Source organism: Pollicipes pollicipes, unplaced genomic scaffold (genome assembly GCF_011947565.3).
Source record: "Pollicipes pollicipes isolate AB1234 unplaced genomic scaffold, Ppol_2.1 Scaffold_7261;HRSCAF=8764_pilon_pilon_pilon, whole genome shotgun sequence".
Classification (NCBI taxonomy): domain Eukaryota; kingdom Metazoa; phylum Arthropoda; class Thecostraca; order Pollicipedomorpha; family Pollicipedidae; genus Pollicipes; species Pollicipes pollicipes.
Genome location: NW_023597054.1, coordinates 36036157 through 36062350, shown reverse-complemented (window position 1 = coordinate 36062350; position 26194 = coordinate 36036157). Strand labels below are relative to the sequence as shown.

Here is a 26194-nt window from a genome sequence, read left to right as displayed (position 1 = left end):
CGCATTAGCCGAGCGCACCCGCCGCCCCTCCGCGCATTAGCAGAGCGTTCCCGCCGCCCCTCCACGCATTAGCCGAGCGCACCCGCCGCCCCTCCGCGCATTAGCCCCCAGCAACGGCAGTCTCCATCTGGAGCGGTGGTTGATCAGTTGCAGACGGCCGCGAGTGGATGGAAGTGCGCCTCCGGGGATGCATTTGCCAGCATCGAAAAAGCTTCAACGCACGTCACAACCTAACTTGAGCAACTCAACATGTCCGTACTGCGCTGCACATGTGCAGAGCAAAGCCCGGAAAACTAACTAATGGCTTCTATTTGTCGAATTTATCCGACAGATATCCCAACTGAGCACGTAATAAGGTTGAAATTCCATCTGCTAAGCTGGGCGGTATCATCGCCAGTTGGTGGGAACCTGTACACACATCAGTCGCCGTGTAAGAAGTGATCCGACGCAGCATTTCTCGTCGTCGTCTGACGGCAGCCATTCATCACCCGCGTATTAGCCGGCCACCAAGTCGTTCGTCATCGGCGAACGGACATGACGCACCATCTGCTGCGCGTGTGCGGCAGGTACAGGCCGGCGCCGGTCTGCTATCACGGACGGCGTCGGCACCACCTGCCGCCGGCGGCCGGAGCCGACACCGTCCGCCTGGGTCATGGGAGAGCAGTCGCACCGCTCTCGCGGCGTGCCTTCACGGTAGGGCAAGGCCGCCGCGCGGGTCAAGTCACCGGCTGTCTGTTTGAGCTGGGATTACACGCGCTCCGTGGACACTTGGCGTGCTTGCTCACGAGACTCCGGGTAGCGTAGGCGTCGGATGACAGACACAATGCCCGTTGTGGCTGCTCATTGGCCCAGAAGGCGTCAGCGTAGCCCACGGTGGACACAACGTTAAATTTCGAAGCTGATCTGCTTTGTTGGATTTTTTGCGAGCTTCAGCGTTTGGAAACATGTAATATCACCCGTCGCTTCTGTTGAATTGGGTGTAGTTTAGGCAGTTTGGCAACAAACTACTCATGTAACGTCATGAATGCCCAAGCAGGAATGCATCACATCAAGTTTTCGATAATGAGCTGGAATGGCCAAATGAGACAGCGTAGTCTCAGGACTCAGGAGGATGACCAGCAGATGCCAAGTTATCATGATGTCCCCTGCAGACTGCGGCAGACCTCGATGTCCAACGAGCCGGCTATGGTGCATGACAAGCGACGGAAAGCAGCGCAGACGCACCGGGCCCAGCCCGAGAGAGGGCATGGGTGCCGACTCGGACCGTCACCGCCGGCCGGACAACCGTCCGTCGCGTGCCGTCGGGTAATCGACACATGACGCAACCGTCGGCTGCGGGGCGTTGGCCGCGGACGTAAACCGCAGAGTGAAAGTGGGGCGAGTATTCCTGACGACCCATCCGTCTTAATTTGCCGGCGATGTCCACGGTTTGCCGATTACTGGAGGAACGTAGACAACCCGCACCCGCTGTCCGAAATCGAACCGCATCATGTCGCTAAGTAGGTTGGTAATGACGATAATTGCTACAGTCAACATTATAATATCCGTCCTTGCTCAGAACCCATGAAATGCAATAGACGGCCACGACGCGCTGTTTTGCTTGGGGTTAAACGGGTTTCAATCACGCATGCTGAAAAACACAGCCGGAAGTTCCCTAGTTAATCTGTTATGACTCCGTAACACGTAAAGATGTTCACTGCGAACGTGGCACCAAATCGTCTGGCAGATTCCCGAGAGATTTTCTGCTGGCGAACGTGTGGGGCGAAACCGCATCTCTTCTGCAAACAAGCCATGTTACCAAAGTCTCAGGTAATCTTCTTCAGCACCAATTTCGTCTCCCACCTCAATTAAACGGGCTCTCAAATAAGTCCAGCTCGCAGTGGATCCTGCAGCTATCTGCAGAGCGACTGTTTTCGACCTCGACCGTGTTTCCACGCTCGCTATTTTAAACGGGAGCTGCCTCGAAGCATTAAGCGCTGGATAGTATCTTTATGACCTCCTCGAGGTCACCGGATGTGGAGAATCATCAGACTTAATGATTCGCTCATGCCTTTGCTCTCCAAAAGCACCTGGGTTTAGTTCAGCTCTCCCGTGCTCTCCGCTGATACAGCTTGAGCGATCTTGCGGCATTGGCGTGTATCTCAGAGCGCATGGGGAAGACCGCTGGCTGGCTATAAGCTCAACAGCATGCACCGGCGACACGGCATCGCACGCCCATGCCTATCGAGTTGGCTCTTTGAACCCACTGGAAAGAACTGACAGTTGTGACCAGAACGACGGGTGTTGGCTTTGAGAGTATACGTTGATGTCAGTGAATGGTTCCACGTATCTGAGTGCTCAGCCTCGGTTTTGTGTCACGTGATGTTTGATGAGCCCTGACATTACTAACTCGTGGCTTGCTTGTTATCAGCAAAACCCATATTGTCAATGATGTCGTCAGTATATCTCGTATTACTTTGTCCGACGCTTGCGTATTGGCAATCGTATATAAATGCAAGTCCGACGCTTGCGTATTGGCAAATCGTATATAAATGCAGCACATCTCAGACCCGTAGATGAGACATTAGTGATAGCTCGGCGAAAACCAGGAGATTGAAGATATAGAGGGGTTGATATTGCGACAACATGCCGCTATCGAAACAATATCAGAAGTGAATTTAAACCAATTGATTTCATGAGTTTGGAATTTACTTCTTGGTCGTCTGATCGAAGCAATAGCAGAATTGAATTCAGACCCCATTGGTAATATGGTGGACGTGCCATCATACGTATCATTACACAGGCGTCCGCCGCACTGCACCAATGTTGCACTCGTGAGTTATACATTACTAGCGAAAGTACATCGGAGTATGTTCCTACTATTTGAGTTTCCGTCGGCATCTTCCCCTTTAAACGATACAATGCAGGCTGGCAGACCCACCACATTGTATCCTACGCTGATTGGCTAGTTTACAGTGAAGGAGCATGTCCTATCAACCAGTCTTTCATCTTCTGCTGAGTGTCGTGGCGGGGGGGGGGGGGGGACCAGGTCTTGGATCAATGGTTGATCAGACTCGCTAGAATACATAATTTCTGCTCAAGCGACCTCTGTATGGGGCACCTGAAATCGGCTGACAACCGGTAATCATCTGATCTTCTTTTAGCAACGGTAAAACAACTCTATTCATTCCCTGCATGCATATGTTGGTTCCATAACCTCACTTGAGCATCGTGGGCGAGTTCAGTATTGTCCCAATAGTTCTTGTGCTTGTTGCCCGGCACAGGCTGAAAGCCACCGATGAACACCATCACCGGCCACCCAGCTCAGGTTAACTGACCAAAAACCCGTGGATGGGGTTTACAAGCACTCACCGTGTCGACATGCCCTCAGCAATGGGCAAACAGTCCTTCAAGTGTGATTCGCCCCGCCACGAAAGAACAACAAAAGCGCATCACGACAATTTTACGAGCGTAGAAGCTTTAGAGCACGCTTTTAATGCAGTCGGTACCGCTCTGCCGCGGGAGGGACTACACAGCCGGCTAAATATGTCGACAACCCGATGCTCCAAGCTTATGACACTGAGCAGCATGAAACTCTCCCCAATAAATGCGTCATGGTCAATATTCTATGGTCAGGTAACGTCACCAAAAGCACAAACAATGGACAGATAGGGTTGCAGACACCCACATGCTCCGAGAAAATCAGACCCATCAGCATGAAACCTTCACCAGTCGGTGTCATCGTCGATATCCAGATATTTTTCCGGCTTTGATATTTTTGGTGAGTTTTGACCTGAACCAGGGTCACCGTGTTCTGTAAAGCATAGGAGATTGACTATGACGTATCGATTGGTAAAGGCTTCATGCTTATCAGTCCCATAAGCTCGGAGCATGGTGTTGACTGCAGCCGAGTTTGGTTGTCTTGGGCGTTTTCAGTAACTTTTGACCTTTGTGAAATGCTTCAAAGATTAACCCCGCGACCGAATATCACGTGGGCTGTGTTGACCTTCGGGGCACTAGCAATGCCATTTATGAAGAAAGAAAAAGGAAAAATAACTGTTTCTTTAAAATATTAAAACGAAAACACGCCTGTTATTGGCAACAACCATTCCTACGTTTTCTTTAAAGTTAGGCATGCGCGATAAATTTTGTCCTCATTTGATAGAAGAGCGGATCGTAACATATTTAATTGCTACCCATAGCGTGTGGCTATGTCACATAAAGTGTCAGCGAGTGTCACTGTCGCTCTACGTAATAGTGCTAAATGTCAAGAAAATATTGCATCAAATAATACCCGAGCTGTCACATGGATTGTTTTGATCCGATACGAGCGCGTATCAAACGGGTTGTGTCCTAAGACACGTTGGTATTATGTACGTAGTACTGTGTGTAACCGTATCTGTTTCTTCCGAAGGAAATCAAACAGTTGAAAAATATTTTAAGGCGTCTAACCGCAACTTTTCTGTGTCCTTTCAGTCCCATCAGTGCTTACGAAATGGGGCCAAGGTGACATAGTCAGCGATGCTTCCACTCACTACCGATGGATTCGAAAACAATCTGGTCTCCTTTTAGACGATTTAGACTTAAAGCTGGCAGCGAACTATGACGAACGTTACATTTCCGAAGTCACTCATGGAACATCGAGTGAAAAGCTGTGGCGCAAAAATCTGGCGATGAAGACCAACGATTCCTTTACACTGGACGACTATAAGCGCAAATGATTTGCACTTGGTTGCCATAATAACCAAACCAGCCCGGTGTCTACTCATCCGGAATTCAAGATCTGCGCACTATCAGCTGTTCAACGTTTGGTACCCAATTTTCCCACATTAAACAAGCGGAGTTCACTGCTCTTATCTTGTCTAAACACTGGATGAAAGGTGTGCCTTTCGTGATCGTAGATCCCAGCACGTGTTCTCCAGCTGAAATGATGGCATGAGTTTTCGCTTGGTCATGAAAAGGGCAAAGCCAGAAAAGCTCGTGAATTCAAGTTGGTGCACTTGGTGTGGAAGATACGGGTCTGCTTGTTGTGACGGCAGCAGGCGCATGGGACCGGTAGCAATCAGAAGCATCCCCTGCCGCGCTCAACAGAGCAGGAGCTTCCACATGATTCCATAACAGTGTGGCCTGGTACAATAGCCTCATTGGTCAGCTTTTGACCATGTGTGACCTTCATAGAGACGTTTAAGGTCAGAAGAAGTCAAAAATATTTAGTAAGTAATATGTATGTAAGCATGTTCAGTACACCAGTGCAATCACTTGATGTCTTCGGCTACGGTACAGTGAAAGAACGTTTTTATCAAATTTGCGGCTTTGTATAGCAGAAGGTCACTGGTCTGATGATCACACTAAAACAAAAATCGAACGCGTTGTGGCAATTTTAAGTTAAGGTCAGACATATGCCCTGTGTAAGCCTAAGGTAAAAAATGTGATGTGTATATTCTCCATGCTTTGACGAGACTTTTACAACGTTATCTTTGTTTTTCTCACACGGCGTGTGAAAGTTTGAGGTCCCAGAGGGGAGGGGGTTAAATTTCCCCCGGCCCGGTGCAGTCGTCTCAGACCCCCGGCCGGGCGTAGGTTAAAGGTAACGAAGTCAAGCGGTCAGATAATAAACTCAGAATTTCTTATTGCTTTCTGGTTCTGGAGATAATTGGGTTTTCTGACACTGACGCTTCGGTATTTCCTTTTTCAACAGTTTTGTAATTATATGCATTCGCTGACCCTAAAGGAGGCATGGCCTTTAACGTTTCGTGACCAGACTTACATCAAGCTTTCAAAAAAATATGTAGATCACCCAATACACTAAGCTTCAAGTAATTTTGAGACATGAGGGTGTTGTCCAACACCCCATTTGTCTGTGTGCTACACCCGACAGATTCAGCAGCCTACACCGCCTAGTTGGTTTCACGTCTTAAGCTGCCGCTACGGCTGAGATTTCAGATTACTCTTTGCAGCGCCCTACAACGGCCGGATTCATCATTTACAGACGAGGGCGTATGACAGCGTCCACTCACTACACGCATTAACCTAGACAGCTGTCAAAACCATTGTCCGCCTTCTCCCGCGAAAACGAAATTAAACGCACCCTACTAAGCCATGCCAGCTCCCGAATATTTCAGGTGCAACCATTTTTTTAAGAGAGTGGAACGAATGCTTTGGGCTAAGCGTTATGCCACCATGCTGTGTATCTAAATGCAGCTAAACACCTGGATTTATATCATGCTTTCAGATTAGTATGTTCCCAGGAGTTCGCCTTATTGCTGATTGAGATACGGTGAATGCACGACGCAACTCTAAAAGACGCGTTAAAATCGCTCAAAAATATCGAGCATCTGGTGCAGGTTAACTTTTCCAAAAGACAAACCCTACCTGAACATATTCATATTCAGGGAGGCTATCGCCGTCATTACGGAAAACGTGCTACTCAGGGGCTCTTCGAGTGCATGAAAACATCGGCAGCGCGTGATTTATCTCGTGTGGGGTATTACATCACATCAAAGATGACGAAAAGAGAAATTGGCAAGAATTTCAGTTCTTTAAAATACTAGTGATCTAAACTTCCTATGATGTAAGGTGACGAAATGTGTAACGGTAACATATTGTATCCTAAGCATTTGCAAACACCCTTTCCGTTTGCATCAAAGATCCAGTCTAGTGCTATTCATAGTTTTGCTTACCATGGCAATCATTAGATATTCCATTCACGGGATGATCTCCAAAGTGCAGAGCTTACCACTTACAGCTCACTCAGGGTATACGACAATCTAAAGGTGCATGGACAGGGTGCCCTTGCTGTTCGTATACGATTTCTCTGAAATAATATCACTATTTTTGTGTTTATCAGTGTAGTTTGCTTGCACCTTTGGTGGAGCTGATATAAATCCCCGTAGTTGGATGTATTCTTGCTTTTTAAAATGAAATCACCTAATTTGCAGAGCACAAAATAATGCTAGAGATGGTTTGTATTACGGACGCACATTAGTAACTACCTTACATTGCATTTCTAACGTCCGCATTTGAACAGTGTTGTTCATCATTGCAAGCAGATGGCATCACACACTCATGCAAGAGCGTATTGCAGCTTACAACAGTTGCTACATTGCTATCGCAAATCCGCGCGGATTATAGTTGGAGCATTCCCTCTTCGGAAGCAAAGCGTAGCTAGGCCCTTACTCAGTCTCATCCTGACCCTGTTGAACGGAGATAACTTTGATAGAAGCACCTTCAGCAACGTTGTGATCTGCCAAACACAAGCACACTGAACCGAAATACACAACAACTATAGCTTGCTTGTCCAGAAGTGGCATTCAATGCGCCGCAACATATGTGACGTGCGAGTTTACAAATGTTATCACACAGACACGGTGGATGCCTTTCTCTTGGCCACTTCAAGCAGGTACTTTTATCACCACAGGTGCCTCACACCAAATCTATTAAAACTAAGCGTCCAAATGCGTAAATATCTAGTTGCCCTCTAAACGGATGCGCAGACACTCCATGAACAGTTCGTCACGTAACGCCATCTATATCAACAACAGCAGTGCAGCGGCAATAGTTCCAACATAGGCCGCAGTCGTTCGGGAGGCGCCACCACCAGCACCGATCGTCACCTGGAATGATTCGAGCTTGTAAGTCCCGCGCACAATCGTGTTTCCTCCGGGTGGACTCAGAATAAAACCTGGGAGCAACTAAATTCAAGCGAGATCGGGTGGCATTAATTGCTTGGTGCTTCTCTAGGGGGTTTGACTTAGAATTGAGCGACCAATCATCAGTTGGCTCAAGCAGAAATGCAATATGATTATGATATGTACAGCCAAAGATCTGAACGCACGAGCCACGAAAAACGGAAACGCAGCCATGCATTTAGCCAATTTGCTTGCTATTTTAAAAACGACTTGTCACGCATGGTTTTGTGCGGCCATTACATCGGGTTCCCTGTCAAACTGAGGTCGACGGAGTAAAATTTATCTGAAACGATTTCGGTCTTTACCCAGATAGATCTCCTCGAGTCAGAATCGGAGTCAAGCCAAAGTTGTGTTATGTTGCTCGTAATCAGTGTCGAATTAAACAATATTCACGGTAATTTGTAGTAGGAAATTGTTCTGCTCAAGCGGAACTAAAGCATTTCTGGTTGCTAATACTGTGTACGTGATGGTGACAGTTAAAACAGCTATGCAACAAAGTGCGCGCGCGCGCGCGCCCACACCCACCCACACCCACACCCACACCCACACCCCACACCCACACCCACACCCACACCGACACCCACACCAACACGCACGAACGTACACTATACATGTACAACTATATATGTATATATATATATATATATATATATATATATATATATACATATAGTCAGATTTAATTGATACTAAAAGGAAAACGTAACAGTCAATGTTCTCGCAGTACCAACTTTCTAACTACCCAGCATATGACATCTGTATTATGATATGTGGTACCATGAGGTATATATTTATATTACTGCATACTGAACATACCTCTGGCACTTTAACGTGCATTTGTATGAACATATAGATCATTCTAAGACATACTGACCAGGAACGTGTGCTCATAGATCATGCCACGCATATCGCTACTGTGGCACATGAACTGGCCCGAGTCTTCCTCCCGGGTGGGATTTATCTGAGGGCAGACAACAACAGCAGAATGTCAGGCGAGCCGGAGGTCAGGGTCGCAGACGCTGCCAATGGTCACCAACACCACAAATAACCAACAGTGAACAACATATTTACATGAGCATTGATTTATATATATATATATATATATATATATATATATATATATATATATATATATATATATATAGTAAATGCTCTCGCAGTACCAACTTTCTAACTTTCCCGCATATTATATATATATATATATATATATATATATATATATATATATATATATATACACATATGTATATGTAGACAAACAGACAGTGACAAAAAGAAACAAGCGTCATTACATTTACACCATGTGCTGCATACAGGTATTTTTGTACACAAAGAGCACCAACAACGACCATACACTAGATGGCATAATTTGTCCTGAAAGCTTGCAATGCAGTATATTTCATCGCGCTACATTTACTCAACTTGATTTGAATTGCACGAATCTCGAATGAGCCGTAATGAATCACGTCTTGTTTGACCAAAACTGCGCCGTTTTATGTATGGATGACCCTGCCCCAGCACTTCTTGGTAGGGCCTCTGTAAAAAACTACGCGACTAGATCCCGAGAAAGCACGGGCAGCCCATATGCTACGACGCGTCCTTATGGATGTCAATCCCGGTACTTATCCGATCCCGGGATCACAACAAAAGGCATTATAGCTGTACTGCATTTACAGATATGCAAAACCTATGCCAATTGTAGGTAAATGAAATAAAGTCGCCACCATGAGCACAGTGTATATAGGTACGTCGGCGTACGTTCTAGGCGTGACTGTTGGCATATCGATCATCACACTGATTTTGTTATACACCCCAAAATTATCACGTAACAGTAACATTCAGCAACACGTAACAAGTGACAATCTGGACTTTGATTCGGCGGGGGCTGCACCGATTTCATTTGGACACTGGGTTACTATAAATACATAGCAATGACTTATTTTGGGCATCTGCTGTTTCCAATCGTGTTAACATCGGCACTGAATGTGCGGTGCCAGAATTATAAGGCACATTTGGCACGTGAAACGACAAGGACAACGTCGGAAAGTTTGGCATAACTGCGGATTAATCTATTGCACATTCTTTTAAAAGCAACTGCTAAAATGTTATTCCAGGCCACGTAGCCTTGAAGTTATTTATGATAGCATGAAGTCCAATTTTGCACCAAATACTTTTTTCTGTATACTCACAGGAAGTGGTATCTTCTGGCGCGCAATCAACACAGGGTGATAGACTATAGGTGCACAGATGCATTTGCATAGGCCAATGAGCCGTAAATTGTCAGCTATGGTTAAAAACTTATGGCGCCTTGTCTGACCTGAAACATATCTTCAGCCACTTTGTTGCCCTGATTTTAACTCAGAACATAATTTTATATTCTTATCATTTAAAAAGCGGCGCACATGCTCAAGAAGCGTTATTTTTCACTTAATGTTCTTTGGTATAGATTGACTAGAACTGGAGCCACCAATGGACCTCAAGAGGGCAAGCAGGGCTTCGTCTTGTATTTCATTTAAGCCATCTCTCTGCCTCCTAAGCAATTCTTGATTCTTACACTTCACCCAAAAGGGTAAAACTTAAGACTCTTAAATTCGCGGGTCTTAATTATATTCGTGCGTATATGGTGATGACGATCGATCCTCAGTTGCGGCATGTACGCCATCCGACTCCTCTCAAACAGCCTGGGGGCGTGATGGCCGGATGATTAGCGCGTCGGACTCTCACATTGGGAGCCTGGGTTCGAATCCCGTTCTGCCCCTGAGGCCCCTGAGGGCTAAAATGGCCATTGCAGTCGCTGGTGCTCCATAAAAGGGACATGACGACGTGCATCGCGTTCTTTAACACGCGCTCGGGTGGGGGGTCAGATTGACTCCCCCACCCGAGTGGTTGTTCCAGAATGGCTTCTGAACGGCGCGGCAGGGCCGCGCCAAATTTTGCATAACTGTAAATAATTGAATAGCGGATCGTTTGGCATCAAAAGCGCAGATGTACCTCGTAAGGTTGCTGACCTATGGAGGGTAAAAGTCAGGCCATGGTTTCAACGAAGGCAATTTCGACGGAATCCTTTAATCTGATCCAACAACGGAATGTTAGACGAAGCCATACATATCTGAGATGCTTTCTTAGGCAACATAACAGTTGTCTGATCAAATTAAATTGACTTAATGTCAGGTATGAAGGTCACACCAAGGTCAAAAACAACCTGTTATATTACCCCAGAGCTTGCTGTATGGGATAGTTTCTGGTGCGCATTTATAATTTATTGATAGCAGGAACCGCATTATACATCTTCTATGGACTTCTTAGAGATCTTAATAGGTCATTAACATAAAATGACCTAGGTCAACACTTTGTTTTATGAACATACTGCCTAGCATAATCTTTGTGTCTTCGTCAAACGCAAAACTCAAAGCAATCTTGTATAATTTTGGTTACCTTGACCTTCAAAAGGTCAAACCAGGTCACTGACCTTAAATGAGAGTGTGACCTTTTGCTTTGAAACAGCTATCTAAGTTTTGGGAGCACTTTGGAGACCAACCTGGAACTTGACCTTGTTTGACCTTTTTTAACCCAAAGGTCATGACCTAGGAACTTGAAACTTTGACCGAAGTATGCTCACGTGTAGGTCAACACATTCTGTAAATTTGGTGTCTTTAGCTTCCTCAGTTCCCGAGATCTCAAGGGGTCAAATTGACCCCCACCCGAGCGAAGGGTATCTAGCCGGCCACCCGGGCGCGTGTTAAAAAAACAATCCTGGACAGCTACACCAAGCAAATACATCATTTTACAAGAAGAAGTGTTTGTCTTTGTGCCCAGCCCCTTTATGATATATATATATATATATATATATATATATATATATATATATATATATCGCTTTCTATCCAGTGGAGAGCGTTATGCACGAAATGTCCTTCATGTTCAAGTAGTGAGATATCTCAAGATGTTTAGTGGAGAATCGCTGCTAATTTAGTAAAAGTTCTTTAGCAGACCGCGCACTAACCAACTCTCCGATCCCAGGGTCGAAAACGCATGGATCGTGGAATTGGGACTGATGTAAATCGCGAGAGTCCCACCCTAGGATTGACATCCTTACTTACTTATGCTAAGCATGCATAAATATGTGAGGGCGATGAAGACTAGCATAGTCTCTCACTCAAGGCGGGCGTTTATGCCCCCTAAGCACCTGAACATTGTGGAACCCTTTCGTCTGATTAAGGTGCTCGTGTTACCTGAGCCGACAGATGGACGTCAGAAAGCCAGAGTGGGACGGTGCCCCTCAGCCCAAGCGAAAGCATGACTGTAAGCCCACGCGGAGGGGCACCCTAAAATTGTGTGTCGTACACTTAAGACGAACTGTTTTCACATTGATCCTATAGTCAAGTTGTCATCCTGATTCCTCCTATACAAGAGGCACAGCAATGTCAACTACCGCAAACTTTTTTACCACTGGGGTCGGATTCGCATTTACAACACCACAATCTATTGACGTTGTGATGAAATGTCTATTGTCCGTGTTGCGGTAAGTGATACCCGTTCAGGGCATTAGCATTAATATAACACAAGTGAAAGGTATACCCCAGTCTGACCTTGGAACAATACGAACGGGGCCCCTCGAGCAGGGGCCTCATAATGGAATGGAGCAAGCGCAATTGTGCATGTATAACATGAATTTAAGCGTAAAAGTTGTGACGGAAGGAATTCCGAGACACCCAAGAATACACGTAGAGGACGTATAGATCTCACTAGTGACCAATGGCAGTGTTGCCGCATCCGGGGAGGGGGCAGACGCGGGGGTGGGGATTTGACGCGGGGGAGGGGACAGAGGGGCACACCGCCCTCTCCATCCTGTCTTTTGAGGTGGCAGAAAAATGACATTTTCGCTCCTTCTCCCCTTCTCCAATATTTCGGGCATTCCAGAACGCGCCCTGAGAAAGGTGGAAGCAATTCCCTCACCGTGTTACCAAGGGGAGAAAAGAGGGCCCATCTTATGACTGGAAAAGAGCCATCTCAGACTGGAGAGGACCCAGTGTCAGGCAGGAAAACGCCTATGCCAGCTTCAGGCAAGGAAAGGGCCCATTTCTGATCGGGAAACGCTGAAAAACTCCGGTCACGGCCTTGCCTGGTGTCGATTTAGCAAATGTTTGAATGAACAATTAAAAAGCGTAGCACCGGCAGATTTTTCATGGCAGCCATTTTATGTTTGCTTGGTTTATGTTATGGATTTTAGCAGCATCCTTTGGAAGCTCTAACTATTTTGTCACAGTGCAAGAGGATAAAACGGAAAACAACTGAAGAAAATAGTCCTTCAAACTAAAGCAAACCAAATTCAGTGGACTGTTTTTAAGCAGTGATGGTATTGGCAGTGTGGCCCACCACCAACTTCGGTGCCTCCCTCCCCCTCCCCCTCGTTCAGACAGGATGTGTATACGCACACACAAGCACATCGTTCCAAATTTGTTTTGTTTCAACGTTATCCTTGTACGCTACTAATTTTGCCGGGGTGGGGCCCACCGCCTGTCAGAGGGGCCCAAGACGTTTGAGGGACCCTTAAAAAGTTGCTTGACCCCCATCCAAACTTCGATCTGCTGTCACTGCCGTGAGGACGTACTACCCTCGCTCCCTCCCTCTCTCCATCCGTCCACAATCGCGATTACCCCACACTGCGAGACGAAGCTCCCCTCCCCTTCCCCACCACCGCCACCACACACCGTGAGGACGTAGGCCCCGTTCTCAGAACGGATCTGGTACCGGTTGTCGCTGACGATCAGCTGCGCGTCCCGAGCAAACTCCATCTTGCCGTCGCTCTCTGCGGCGGAGGGTACGTGTCAGAGCGACAGGCAGACTGGGACCACGTCAGCTCCCTCTTCCCGCCATTATGTCTGCTAAGAGGGACGGGTAGTTGAGGTAGCATTGAGTTGGCTCAGTGGTACTGACACCCACCTACTTCTCTTCTTACATTACACAATGCAGTAAAAGAAGGGAAAGTCCGAGGACGATTTTCACTTTTTGTTTGATCACTCTATCATGCTGTCGTTGGGGCCGAGGACCAGTTCTACGTGGCTGTCACCTCTGCAAGACGAGGGATGGACGCGGGGTCGGGGAGGATTTCTAATGGATGTCGGCGTGCAGAGTCAATGTGGAAAGTGGATTGCATAACAGGACAGACCAAAACTGGGCAGCCCACGAGCCAGTTCGCTCTTTCAACCGCACGATATGTAGTTACGTGAGGGCGTAGGGTGTATTCGACCTCGCCGGCGCCGCCGCAAACCGAGGCTAGAAGCGATTGTCACACCTAGCCGGAGAACCAGACCACGTCTCACAGCGGCGACGGCAGTGCATCGCCACACATCTGGAGGTGCGGCGGCCGAGAGGCGTCCTCTTCGCGTGCGGCGGTGCGTGCCGCGCGGCGCGGTGTGCGGTACGGGGTAGTGACGGGTGACTGGACCAACGGCGGGAGAAAGCGGCAGCGTCGCCAGCCAACACGAGACACACTTTCTCATAGGGTGCTGTCGTTTTGCTGGCGGGATGGACCGCGGTGGCACTAGCCGTCATCGCCAGCCATGAAAGGTGTTCTGTTATGGTGCGGATGCAGTCCAATGCTGTTTGAATTCTTTGGAGCTTTGAATTCATGCAGTCGTATAACATGCATGGATTCAAAGCTTTGTGGACCGACTGGAGGATTGCTGTAACCACTTGCAAGGGGCAAGGCGTCCGCTATTGTGGCTCTGTTCTTCCACAGCGCTTACAACGCGCGGACACCGATACACGAGTGATGCAAAGTATGTCATGACTAAACGACAGATGTCATTCAAGCATTGTCATGTCATGTCATGTTGTGATGTCATAAGCGTTCAAATAATACAGAACATGCGTTTTCCCATGTTCGTAGAAAACCACAGGGTGAATAACTTCACACGCTTTATGCATTTATCTGAATCAATGTCTTGACCACACGCCATCCGGCTCTCTACTGGTCGCTTCCCCTCCCCGTGACTCAGGACGTCATGTGACCTGCATATGAGCGGCCCGGCCCGGCAGCCCGGCAAGGCGAGCTACCAGGTGCTGGCTGGCACTGACGGCCCGTGGCTCTGCTGACGTCACTGGTGCTGGGGCGCCCGTAGGATCAGCAGCGTCATCTAAAGCGGCGTGGCAGCACAGAGTTTCCATAACCGGTTTTGGCCGGTTTTAAATGGTCCGGTTGAGTACGGGGACTGTGAGACACGAGAGGGCGCACCAAACCAGCCGGGCTGGACTCAGAACGGCGAGAAACTTGTTACATCCAGCCCTATGGTCCGTTACGGTGAGGAAAATCAGAGCGACGGAGTTTTGGGGAAGGCACCTCGACGCGATGCACTTTTTCTCATACAACCAGTGGAACCGGTGCCATGCTGGGGCATAGCAGCCTTACCAAGAAAGGGTAGCGATGACTGACTGTCGTCCCGTTACCTGGACAGCCGACCAGCCGGCGGCAGTCACAGCTCCCACTGCCGCGCTCTCCGGAGACTGTTGCCCCAGCTCGCCTGCGTACGGGTCAGCGTGGCCGCCCCTACTGCCGCGCTCTCCAAGGACTGTTGCCACAGCTCGGCTGCGTACGGGTCAGCGTGGCCGCCCCTATTGCCGCGCTCTCCGGGGACTGTTACCACAGCTCGGCTGCGTACGGGTCAGCGCGGCGGAGACTGCTGCCACAGCTCGGCTGCGTACGGGTCAGCGCGGCCGTTCCCGTTCGCTGGAGTTCGTCCTTCGGCAATGCTCATTGTCCATTTTTCTCATGGCGAATTCTGCTTGCCATTTCCTCATTGCCCATTTGATCACTCGCTCCCATATGAGCCATTGTAAATGCAATCAACAAGTGATACATATGAACCGCCAGTCTGATGAAATTCGTTTGATGACCTCGTCTATAGTAAAGCAAAGAGCACAACTGCATAGTAACTACTTGACGGCCGATGGAAAACACTATCTATTCCTCAGCCGCCAAACGCAAAAGCAACGTGCTGGGGCAGCAATGAGTTTACTATTTGAGGAGGGTTCACACATATTCCAGGCGGCTGCATGACCGCAGCAGGAGAACTTACGACGGCACCCGGACGCCGAGAAACTGCATAAGCTATCTCAGCTGCTTAATCGGGCGCTCCAGGATAAGGTGCCACTCTTTGTCAGGTGCTGGCCGCTGCATTTGGATGGCCGTGGCAACATCGCAGCTGCTTTGCATGCGAACGTGTCCCGCTGGACCTTGAGTCACATCGGTCACTAGGGTCGCGAGGCAGCCAGCGGCGGTCCTCCCTCCCCATGCATGTGCCAGCCTAGCGACAATCCATGCACGGGCTACGTGACCCTCCCATTGTCGGTCGTGAGGCAGCGCGGGCACAGGTCACGTGACTATCCGAGAACAGGCCGTGCGACCAATGAGCAGCCTGCCAACCGATCCAGTGACGCCGAAGGCACGCCGCCTGAGCCGCCCGCCGTGCCGTGCGTGTGCACCGCTGCACGGGGATCAGCGCACCGATGCATGGCGCCGTGCATTGTGCACCGGCACCCGCCGGGCGTGGCGTGCCGCTGGACGGCCGTGCGACGCCGCTAGCGTGACCTTCCGTCGGAATTGGTCACGGCCGGCTGCTCTGCCAACTGACGACCCTCATGCACGCACTCACGAACGCACGCACGCACGCACTTACGAGTGCGCATACGCACGAAGGCGAGTATATACACACCTACGCACGCACGTAGGGACGCGCACACACACACACACACACACACACACACACACACACACACACACACACACACACACACACACACACACACACACACACACACACACACACACACACACACACACACACACACACACACACACACACACACACACACACACACACACACACACACACACACACACACACACACACACACACACACACACACACACGCACGCACGCACGCACGCACGCACGCACACACGCACGCACGCACGCACGCACGCACGCACGCACGCACGCACGCACGCACACACACACACACGTAAGCACATACATGCGCACGCATGTTCGGACGCACGCACGCACGCACGTACACATGCACGTACTTACGCGTGGACGTACGCACGGACGGACGCACGGACGCACGGACGCACGGACGCACGGACGCACGGACATACGCATACACCCCCTCACACGCACGCGCACACATTGTTGTGCGGCTGAATGAGTGAGCCGCCACGCGCTCCAGCCAGCCGCCGCGCGACAATACAAGTGCGGGCGTGAACGTGTGCTCATGCGTCGCGCACGCACTCGCACGCGCAGGCCAACGCCATCCATACACCCGGTCAAATGAGGGACATCAGAAGGAATGACGCGGATGCTGGCGAGGTCACCAGGTCTGAGGCACTTGTTTGCTGTCATGTCGGCCGCCGATCACCGACCTTGTTTGTACCATAGGACGGTGCCGCCCGGGTGGAAGTTGCACTGCATGGAGACGGTGCCTCCGGGCATCTGGCTGACCACGGACGTGCCGCTGCTGGTGTTGTCGCTCCCCGAGGACTGACCTGGACCGTAATGATCACCATCAGTGGGGCATTGCTTCAAAACAGCACACAACATGTAGCGGTCATAGTCGGCTGGCTACTGTTCCAAAATACGCATCGATGACGCGTCATTAGCGCCCTGCACCAGCCATCATTGCGCTGGACTGCACACACGGGCAGCCCTGCCAGTGCGGTCCCCTCCTTTCCCCAGTCGAGCTTGACCCAGACGGAGTGGACCCGTGTAACGGTACGAGACCGTGCAGCTGCGCCCAGTCACCAGTGCTGACAGGGCGGCCGCCCGGTCGGTGCCACAGGTGGTCGACCACTAAACGTGACGTCACTCACCAGGCGCCGGGCGGTACGGACCGGACAGCCAGCTGAATAGGCGGAGGTCGGCATAGGTCATGGCCCGGGCAACGAGATGAATCAGGCGATTTCAGCGGGCTGGGCAAGGAGTTCAATCAGGGTACAGAGCTCAATCAGGGCAGGGAGCTCGATCAGGGTAGGGAGCTCAATCAGGGCAGGGAGCTTAATCACGGGAGTTCAGCGGCCGGGCAAGGAGCTTAATCAGGGTAGTACAGCGGCCGGGCAGAGAGCTTAAACAGGGGAGTTCAGCGGACAGGAAGGGAGCTCAATCGGGGGAGTTCAACGGCCAGGAAGCGAGCTCAATCAGGGGGTGCAGTGGCCGGGCAGGGAGCTTAACCAGGGAAGGTCAGCAGCCAGGCGGGGAGCTCAATCAGGGAACGTCAGTAATGGCCAGATGAGATCAGCGGGCCGGGCGGAGACCTGCATGAGGTAACAGCTGATGTTAGTAGGCATAACGGAAAACTGAATCAGTTGGGGTCAGCTTGGGCTGGCGAGAACGGAATAAGCCAAGCTCAGTGAACCCTACGCTGAGGTCAGTGGACTTGGCGGGGAACTGAATCAGCTGATGTCGGCCAGCCTCAGAGGCAGGATAGCTATAAACAAAACCGTGCCCTACTTGGAAGTGGGGAAGCTGACCAAAACATTGTATTGTCAATCACTGCGTGTCACGCAACCAGATCGGTGACGTCAGACCGCATGTCCGGAGACCAGACCGGTGACGTCAGACCGCATGTCAGGAGACCAGACCGGTGACGTCAGACCGCATGTCCGGAGACGCCCGTCTGCCTGCTGCGGCGGAAGGCCGTATAATGCGAAGGCGGATTCCAGCCAGAGAAGCGCATTTGTGGCCGCGATACATGAATCAGCGGCGGTTCCGGGGAGCGACTCCCACACTCCCGCCCCCGCCTCAGGTGCATCCGCCACACCGCAGACTAGCAGCCGTTCAAAACGACCCTGTGAGCCGTCTGCACTCGAGAACTTGGTGCGACACACGCAGAGGTGCGTGTGTATCTTCAGTACGAGTGTGTGCTCATGCGATTTCGCGCGCGTGCCTGGGGCGTAGATGTCACGTTGCCCCCGTGGCTCTGCGCACGTGTGTGCGTATGTGCGCGGATGCGTGTATGCGTTGGTGACAATCGCCTCCATAGCGCCCTATCACGGCCCTGTGACGACCTTGAGCGGCAAGTCTGCGCTGGCAACACTCCAAGAACGTGCTGTAATGAGATGATCATCCTCGCTCAGCACATGGCCTTTAAACCAAATGCGAGATGTGGCTTCGTGCACAACGTGCGAGTTGAGCCAATAGAAAACAGTCCTTCAACAAACGAGGGTGCTGCTTGAACCTGCATTTTCATAGCTTATTCCCTTTCGGCAATGTAAGGGACAACATATCACGTTTCCGCGGTTGTCCTTGTGGTAAACAGATGCGTCACCTATTCATCGCCACGGCACCACAGACGACGGGTTCAATGACATCCACACGCATGCCACGCTTCGGCAAAACTGACGACCGGCGGTATGTTAGTATGTATGTACATCATCTGCCGCACTGCGCATACAGTGAACGTAAGTATGTCGGTATCAACAACGCTATCGATGATATGGTAATGGCTTTAGCGCCCCTCTTCTGCTTTGCATAGCTCCAGCGTGGTTTGGCGCGACGCTGCTGTGCGGTTCGGAACACAACAACGCTGCAGTGGGGCCCATAGCACCTCAACAACGGTGCAGTGGGGCCCACAACACCTCAACAACGCTGCAGTGAGGCCCGCAACACCTCAACAACGCTGCAGTGAGGCCCGTAACACTTCAACAACGCTGCAGTGAGGCCCGTGACACCTCAACAATGCTGCAGTGAGGCTCGGAACACCTCAACAACGCTACAGTGCGGTCCGGAACACCTCAGCAACGCTGCAGTGGGGCCCATAATACCTCAACAACGCTACAATGAAGTTCGGAACACCTCAGCACGTCATCTGACTTTCACTCCCCCCCCCCCCCCCCTCCTCCAGGTCCCAGGTGACACGACGGTAGCCAACCGCAATGGAAAATTATGGAAGACAGCAAAGCAATGGAGCCTCCTGTATGCTGCCTTTAAAGGCTATGTATGCTGAATGCTACTGCTATGGTAAATTCCGTGGAAGACAAAATCCGGCAGGTCGGGCCGTACTCGTCATTTGTGGACTGGCTTTCAAGGCCATTACAGAGCCAAAGTGGGACAACGCCGAATTAGCGATGTAGAAATTTAGGGTCCATCCATAAATTACGCTGCGCACGGAGGGGAGGATCTTTTGACGCAGAGTACCAAAAGCGTAACAAGGTGAGGTGCGGGCAGCATAACGCTACGCTCAGGTGTGACTGCAAATCGTTCTGAAAGCTCAAACAGGTTTAAAAGCGTAGCTAAGGGCTATCGTCAAGCGTAAGCAGCGAGGAACCGGGCAGGGAGGGCGGGGAGTTCAATAGGGAACAGGGAATAGGGGGTTGAACATGGTCACAAGAGCGGGTGACGGATAACACCATGGCAAATCATGGGTTTTGCTAATGAACTAGTCCATGCACGAGATAATATTAAATGAGGGTTTGGAGTGCCAGGTCAATTCTGCCCAGAATCAATATAAAGCCAAGCTTGCTATGCTGCACTTCTGTAGGTGAGAAGGAAGAACTCATCACAGTTGGGGCGTAAAACAACTTTTAAGGCGTTTCATACCACGGAGTGGCATCCGGCTAATGGTGAATTCTCGAGAAAGAACGGAAAATATCAGGTTTTGCTGAGGTTCAGAGCCCTTAACCTTTCGCCCGTCCCCTCTGGCTTCTGTGCCCTTGCTTGCCACGTACCACCATGCACATATTTAAAGTGTACGCAAAAAGAAGGATACTTGAGATGCCAACTCAAACCACAGCACACGACTTGACAACTGACGACCATGACGACTCAAATGATTTCAGCAAAGCGATGATTGTGCCCATTGTACAATGTCATGCTGAGGAAAGTTCCTAACTGGCTTTGATGCCCTTCATATCACGCGATGACTGCTTCACATCCTGACCGTAGCAACTTTCGGGTCAAGGAAGGACGAACCAGGGACGTTTGCCAATCATGGTGGCAAACAACCATCCGCCCAGCACCTCCATTTTCGGTGGCGTACGCCACACAGGAGGGGAACACAGCCGGTAGGGGGATAATCGCCGGTCGCTGCGGCGGCGCGGCCTACTGCGCGTGCCGCAACCCGGCCAGGGTCACGGCTGCGGAGACCACGCCGCGGACCAAGGCCAAGGGGCCCCGCCGCGACACTCACCATCAGAGACTCCGGCCAGCGCGCCCAGCGCGGCCACCAGCGTGCAGAGGAACGTCGTCATGATCCCGATGGGGTCCTCCGGCCCGGCACCGCCGACCTCCCGTCACTGCCGCCCACCCTCTGTCCGCTGGCGTAGCCGCCGCCGCCCTCCGCCCGCCGACGCCGACCGCCCGTGACGTCAGGCCGACACCTGGCGGCCGGTGGAGCAACTCGCGGCCGGCTGTCCCGCCGCCGGCCTCGGCAGGTGAAAACCAGAACTGGCGCTGGGTGTTGGCGCCGCGCTGCGTCACTGTTGCACGCAGTGGGGGAGGGGAGGGGGAGGGACCTCTGGCCGCCGACATGCGCGGTCCTCAGTGCTGAGAGAGAGGCCGGCGAATGTGTTGCGCATGCCTGCCAGGTGATGAGCAAGGCTTCTAGTGCACGGGTAGGCCGGATGTGCCGCACTGCACCACTGCGGAATAACACAGCTCCAAAAAAGACGCTGCAGCTGCAAGGTCGTTCTTGATTAACCAAACCAGCTGATGATAACGAACGGGATTCACGTTAGGATCATATAGCGGCGACAGCAGCACAACTCACACGGAAACACAGCCAGAACGGTCGTTGAAAAACGCGACGGACTGTTGACTGGAGATAATAGTACCCATTTCCGGCAGATTTGTTAGCCAACCGCGAGGCCTGGCTGCATGATGGAGGCAGGACAGCCCGGGCTTTGACGAACGGCATGCTTGGCTTTGCTAGCGAGTTATTCGGTCTCAGGCCTGAATCACCTATCCTTTTCGCGCTGCATCATCGTTTCTCGCATTCCTGCACACGCCGCCAAACCGGGGTGCTTCTGCGGCAGTCATCCGCTGGAGATTAAGTGCTCTGAGCTGCCCGGACCCCAGTCCGGCCGGAGCACCCGCTGCACCCGTAAAAAAAACAAAAAAAAAACAGCTCCCAGTCCGATCCGAGGACACTCCGAGCCGGGTTACACTACGGCGCCCAGTCCAACCCGTGCGCCCGGTGAGCGCGCCTGCAGTACGACATGCTTACTGTTGCACTAAGGGTACGGGCCAACAGTTAAAGCAGAGTGCCTACAAAATTTACTTTCTCTGTAATTTTGCAGCTGTAGAATAATCTGCACCGAACCCAGGTATTCTCACACGCTTTCACTGCACCACACGAGCTCCGAATTCCCAGCAATACACGGTGAAATAGATCGTGACTTGAGTGACGACGGCGACCATACGCGCCGTCAAATGAAAAAAGGGACCCGGAAAACTGGACAGGAAGTGACGGGCGTGGCGGTTAGGTGAGGCGGGCGTCGAAATCCACATTGATGATTTGAAAGAAGATCGTCTCGTTCCAATATCCATGAAATTCAATGATAGAGTCCTTTTAACGCTGTCAACGCTTTGTAGTAGCATTACGCCTTTTCCCTGCAGTGCCGACCGCTGTCGTCATGACAACCGCGGTGCGCACCACTACTGATGCGAATAAAAGAGCGCTTGTGATTGGCCTAGCGGGTGGCAAGGGTCTGTTACGGAAAAACGCACTGGTTGAAGTTTGAGCCTGTGTGTCACTATGGAACATATCATGCCCCCACTCTCAAAGTTAAAGTGCGCCCAAAAACAACCACTGCTGTAAACGCCATAGGGGAGGAATAAAATATGTTGCAAAATGTATCATTGCATTCGCGGGAAATAGCTTCATGCTCACATATATTTTGGTACAAAAAGGGCTTTTCAAGTTTTCGTAGCATCTAGCACGAAAAAACATCTTAACCCATGAGTGCGTTGCAAACATGGCAGAAAACTGGGGATGCAAAAAATCTCCGATTTGCCGGATATGATCGGTGGTAAAAAGTGACACTTTTGCGAGCCAATTGGTGGCAAAATTGTGAGAGTGGAAACGAATTACAACAAACCAGACCATATTACCACAAACCATCCCAGCTAGACCAAGATTAAAGCTTAGTATTGGTCTGTAGTCGCTAACGCTTGCATCGTGAGCATGTTTAGAGTATGTGTCGAAACGCTTACGCTTCGCTGTGTGAGCAAGTTGAGCCAGACGATTTCGCCAACTCGGTTAGTTTAATCAGGATAAATTTTAGCAGGTGGCAGAAATGCACTATACGCTATACTATTTTAGTGCTGACGTAACAGATCAGCGGTGGCACGGTGCTTCTCCAATGCCCTTAAGATCAGCGCTTTTCACAGGTTTTATCAGCCAGGGCTCAATTCATATACATAACGGTATAAAATGCTAAATGACTAGGCCAAGACCGTAGTAAAAGCCTTATTCCTCGGAGAAAAACCAGGAGAATGGAGATATAGTTAGGTTGATAATTCGGCAACATGCCTTTATCGAAACAACAGCAGAAGTGAGTTGAAATTGGCTGCCGATGATCCTACTCGATTTTTTCGTTTCGTTGTTTTTTTAAGCAGCAAGCCACAGTTTTGACAGGACACCAACATTCAGGGGATTAAACAAAGAGCGATTGCCAGCCATTACCACGAATACAGTGCCTATCTAAGAATTAGAATATGCGAGCATACGTATTCTAATTCTTAGATAGGCACTGCATTTTGAATTCACAATTCTTAGATAGGCAATCTTGACCTTCACTTCTGCTATTGTTCCCGTAAAGGCATATTACCGAAATATCAACCCAACTACATCTCAATTCCCCTGGTTTTTCCCCGAGGAATAATGCTACTTACTGCTGTCTTATGTATATGAAAAATGCTTCTCACCAATGCACTGAACAACTTATGCAAATGACTAGGCTTATTACTGGTCGTAAGAATCGTGGCTGGCCACAGCATCTCGCGGCAAACGTGATCAGTTTGCTACGCGGCTTTTTAAAGCGTCGTGGCATTTGAGACAGATGGGCTCGAATGCTCGCCACGCTATAATGAATTGGGTCCCGTGCAAGGCCGTGGGCTGCCATTGGTTGTGTTCATGTCACGAGGAGCTGGCTGGCTTGAAAAACGTAGCCAATCGTCAGCTTTAAGGCGCGGTGCAGCTTTTCTAAAAATCTTCCATGGATAACGTCCTTGGAAACAGCGTTAAAAGCACTACCGATCTAGGCCTGCTGTTTGTGGTACCTAGACTTGTTGCTTCAGAGGCCAACGGAGGAAGTTGGAGCGACACGTGTCGAGGATTAATCCGGGGCTTTCTGCTGCTAAGAAGGAAAGCGGCTTTGAGGTAAGATGCCGAGCATCCCCGGTGCAGGCCTCACATTGCCCGTCGCACCTCAGATTTGGCGTACTGACCGGTGGACAGGCCTAAGATAAAACGTTTTTAATTGTCGTCATACCGTATATAGAGCTAAATTAAGCTGCTAGACGTATCGAAATATGTCGTTTGCATCTGTTGATACCAGCATCACATTTCGCACTAATTAATTGGCATCATGTCAGGGGCGGCGTATGCGACTTCGCGATGAGGGGGCGAAGACTTTATGGTGGGCCTCATAAACAGACGGGGACCCCATATTTCAGTACAGACGCGCGGTCAAAGCCTTAGCAAGGGGGAGGGGGGGGGGGCACAGGGTTGACAAAGAGCCCCTTGGACAAGCCTGTCAATAAAGGCATGTTTTTCATATTTTTCATTTTTACCTTCTATTCTATGTGCGTGTGCACGTTCCCAGCATGTGCCCTTCCCTTCCTCCCTCTGACTGCGCTGCTGTGTCAGAAGCAGAAGCAGTAGCTGATTCTAGAGCCTTTAGATACCACCTAATCATCAAAAATTGGTAACAGAAAAAAACTCTGGCTATATTACCGATGAGTTCTACAGGTGGGTGAGCAAGCATGGATTCTCTCCCAATTAATGATGGCTAATTTTGGGCTTAAGATGGGGCCCATCCCATCCCCATTCTGGGCCTAAGACGGGATCATCCCCTCTCAGGTATCTGTAGGCCTGGGGAGGAATGTGTTCAGATCTAAGAGCAAAAGATGATCTTTTCCGGACCTGACCTGTGTATTTCTCAACATGGCAAAACGAGACTTCTCAGAAATAACGTGGGTCATCTCTGAGATTTACCAGACGTGGGCCCATCCCGGGTCTAAAAGATCAGCGGTGCTTTTTTGGCACATGGGATGCTTACTTTATCAGCCTAAAATGGATGGCCCCCTGACTAATAACGGCCCGTTTGAGTCTACTATGGCCCTATCCAGACCTAAGAGGGTCTTTTCTAAACTTATCATGAGCCTCTTCCTAGCCGAAAACGGGCCCTTTCTGAGTTTGCGATGGTCCTTTTCTGATTGGAAGATGGAGCATCTCCAGGCCTAAACTTACATGGGCGCTTCTTATCTGCAAATGTGGTCTTTTCAGACCGGAAAAGGGCCAGTCATAAGTCGAAGACGGGGCGCAGGCCGGTGGGGGGGGGGGGGGCTCATCGGTATCGACGATCAAGGGTCCAGCCAGGGGGCCCGAAGACTTGGCCAGAGGCTGTATCAAGGGATCCCAGCCCGCAAATGTCCGTCGGAGGGCCTCTTGCGCCGATCAGGCCCCTGGGGGCAATGAGGGCCCGCCAGTCGATCTGCAACCACGGATTTCGAGCAGTCTGCCCCGTGGCGGCCTAAGGCCATTTCCAAAGCCGGGACAATGCTGGGGACCGCGCCTGCCAGTCAGAGGACCCTTTGCATCGGTCAGGGCCCCTAAAGCAATGGGGGATCGCTGTGTTGGTCAGGGGGGGGGGGGTACGGCTAACAGGGGACCCTATGTTGGCAAGGGCCCCGAGTCGGTAATGGTTCCGTTTTCTGGATAGGGACAGGAACGTAACCCCAAATGTCAGGGAGCCTTTTAAGTCGACCGGGCCTGCTGATAATGAAAGAAGATAGGATAAATGACAATAAAAGCGTTCAAAATGAGAGGGTGAAAGGACCCTGCCTCGGCCATGGACCAAAGAACGAACGTGGCCCCCGACCTCCACCCCACTTTGGTCAGGAGCCCGATACACAGCACTGGAGTCATCTGACAGTTATTGGATCTCTGTGTCCGTAAGCGATCCTTTGGCGTCAATGAGGGCCCCCTGCGTCGACCCGGGATCAAGTGCTCCGGTCTGAGGGCCTTCCGCGCCAGGTAGGTGACCGATGCATGATGCATCCCTCCACAGCGCTCCTGATCGACCAGGGGGCCCCGGTCATCGTGTCTCCAGAATAGTAGCTGGCAAGTACCACGGGTGACGGGCTGGAATGGAAATCCCTTTCAACCCCTGACCCGGGAGTGCAATGGGATCCTCTAGTGTTCTACCTACGGGCTTCCTGTCCGCGAAAGGTAAGGAGTCCGCTTAGCATTCAATCCACTGGGTCCCCGAACGAACGCATTCGTCGGCATGATGATGACAAATGAAG

The 26194-nt window shown here is 50.6% G+C and overlaps 1 protein-coding gene across 1 annotated transcript; it reads right to left on the bottom strand.

Annotated features, from left to right (window-relative positions):
• Positions 1 to 6926: 6926 nt before the first annotated feature.
• On the bottom strand, positions 6927 to 20981 carry LOC119112747 (uncharacterized). Its single transcript, XM_037237024.1, has 5 exons — positions 20853 to 20981; positions 17092 to 17214; positions 13379 to 13476; positions 8542 to 8628; positions 6927 to 7592 (listed from the first exon to the last, which is right to left on the bottom strand). Exons 1-5 carry the CDS (start codon positions 20911 to 20913, stop codon positions 7506 to 7508), a joined length of 456 nt encoding a protein of 151 aa, XP_037092919.1. The 5' UTR covers positions 20914 to 20981; the 3' UTR covers positions 6927 to 7505.
• Between the last annotated feature and the right edge of the window lie 5213 nt (positions 20982 to 26194).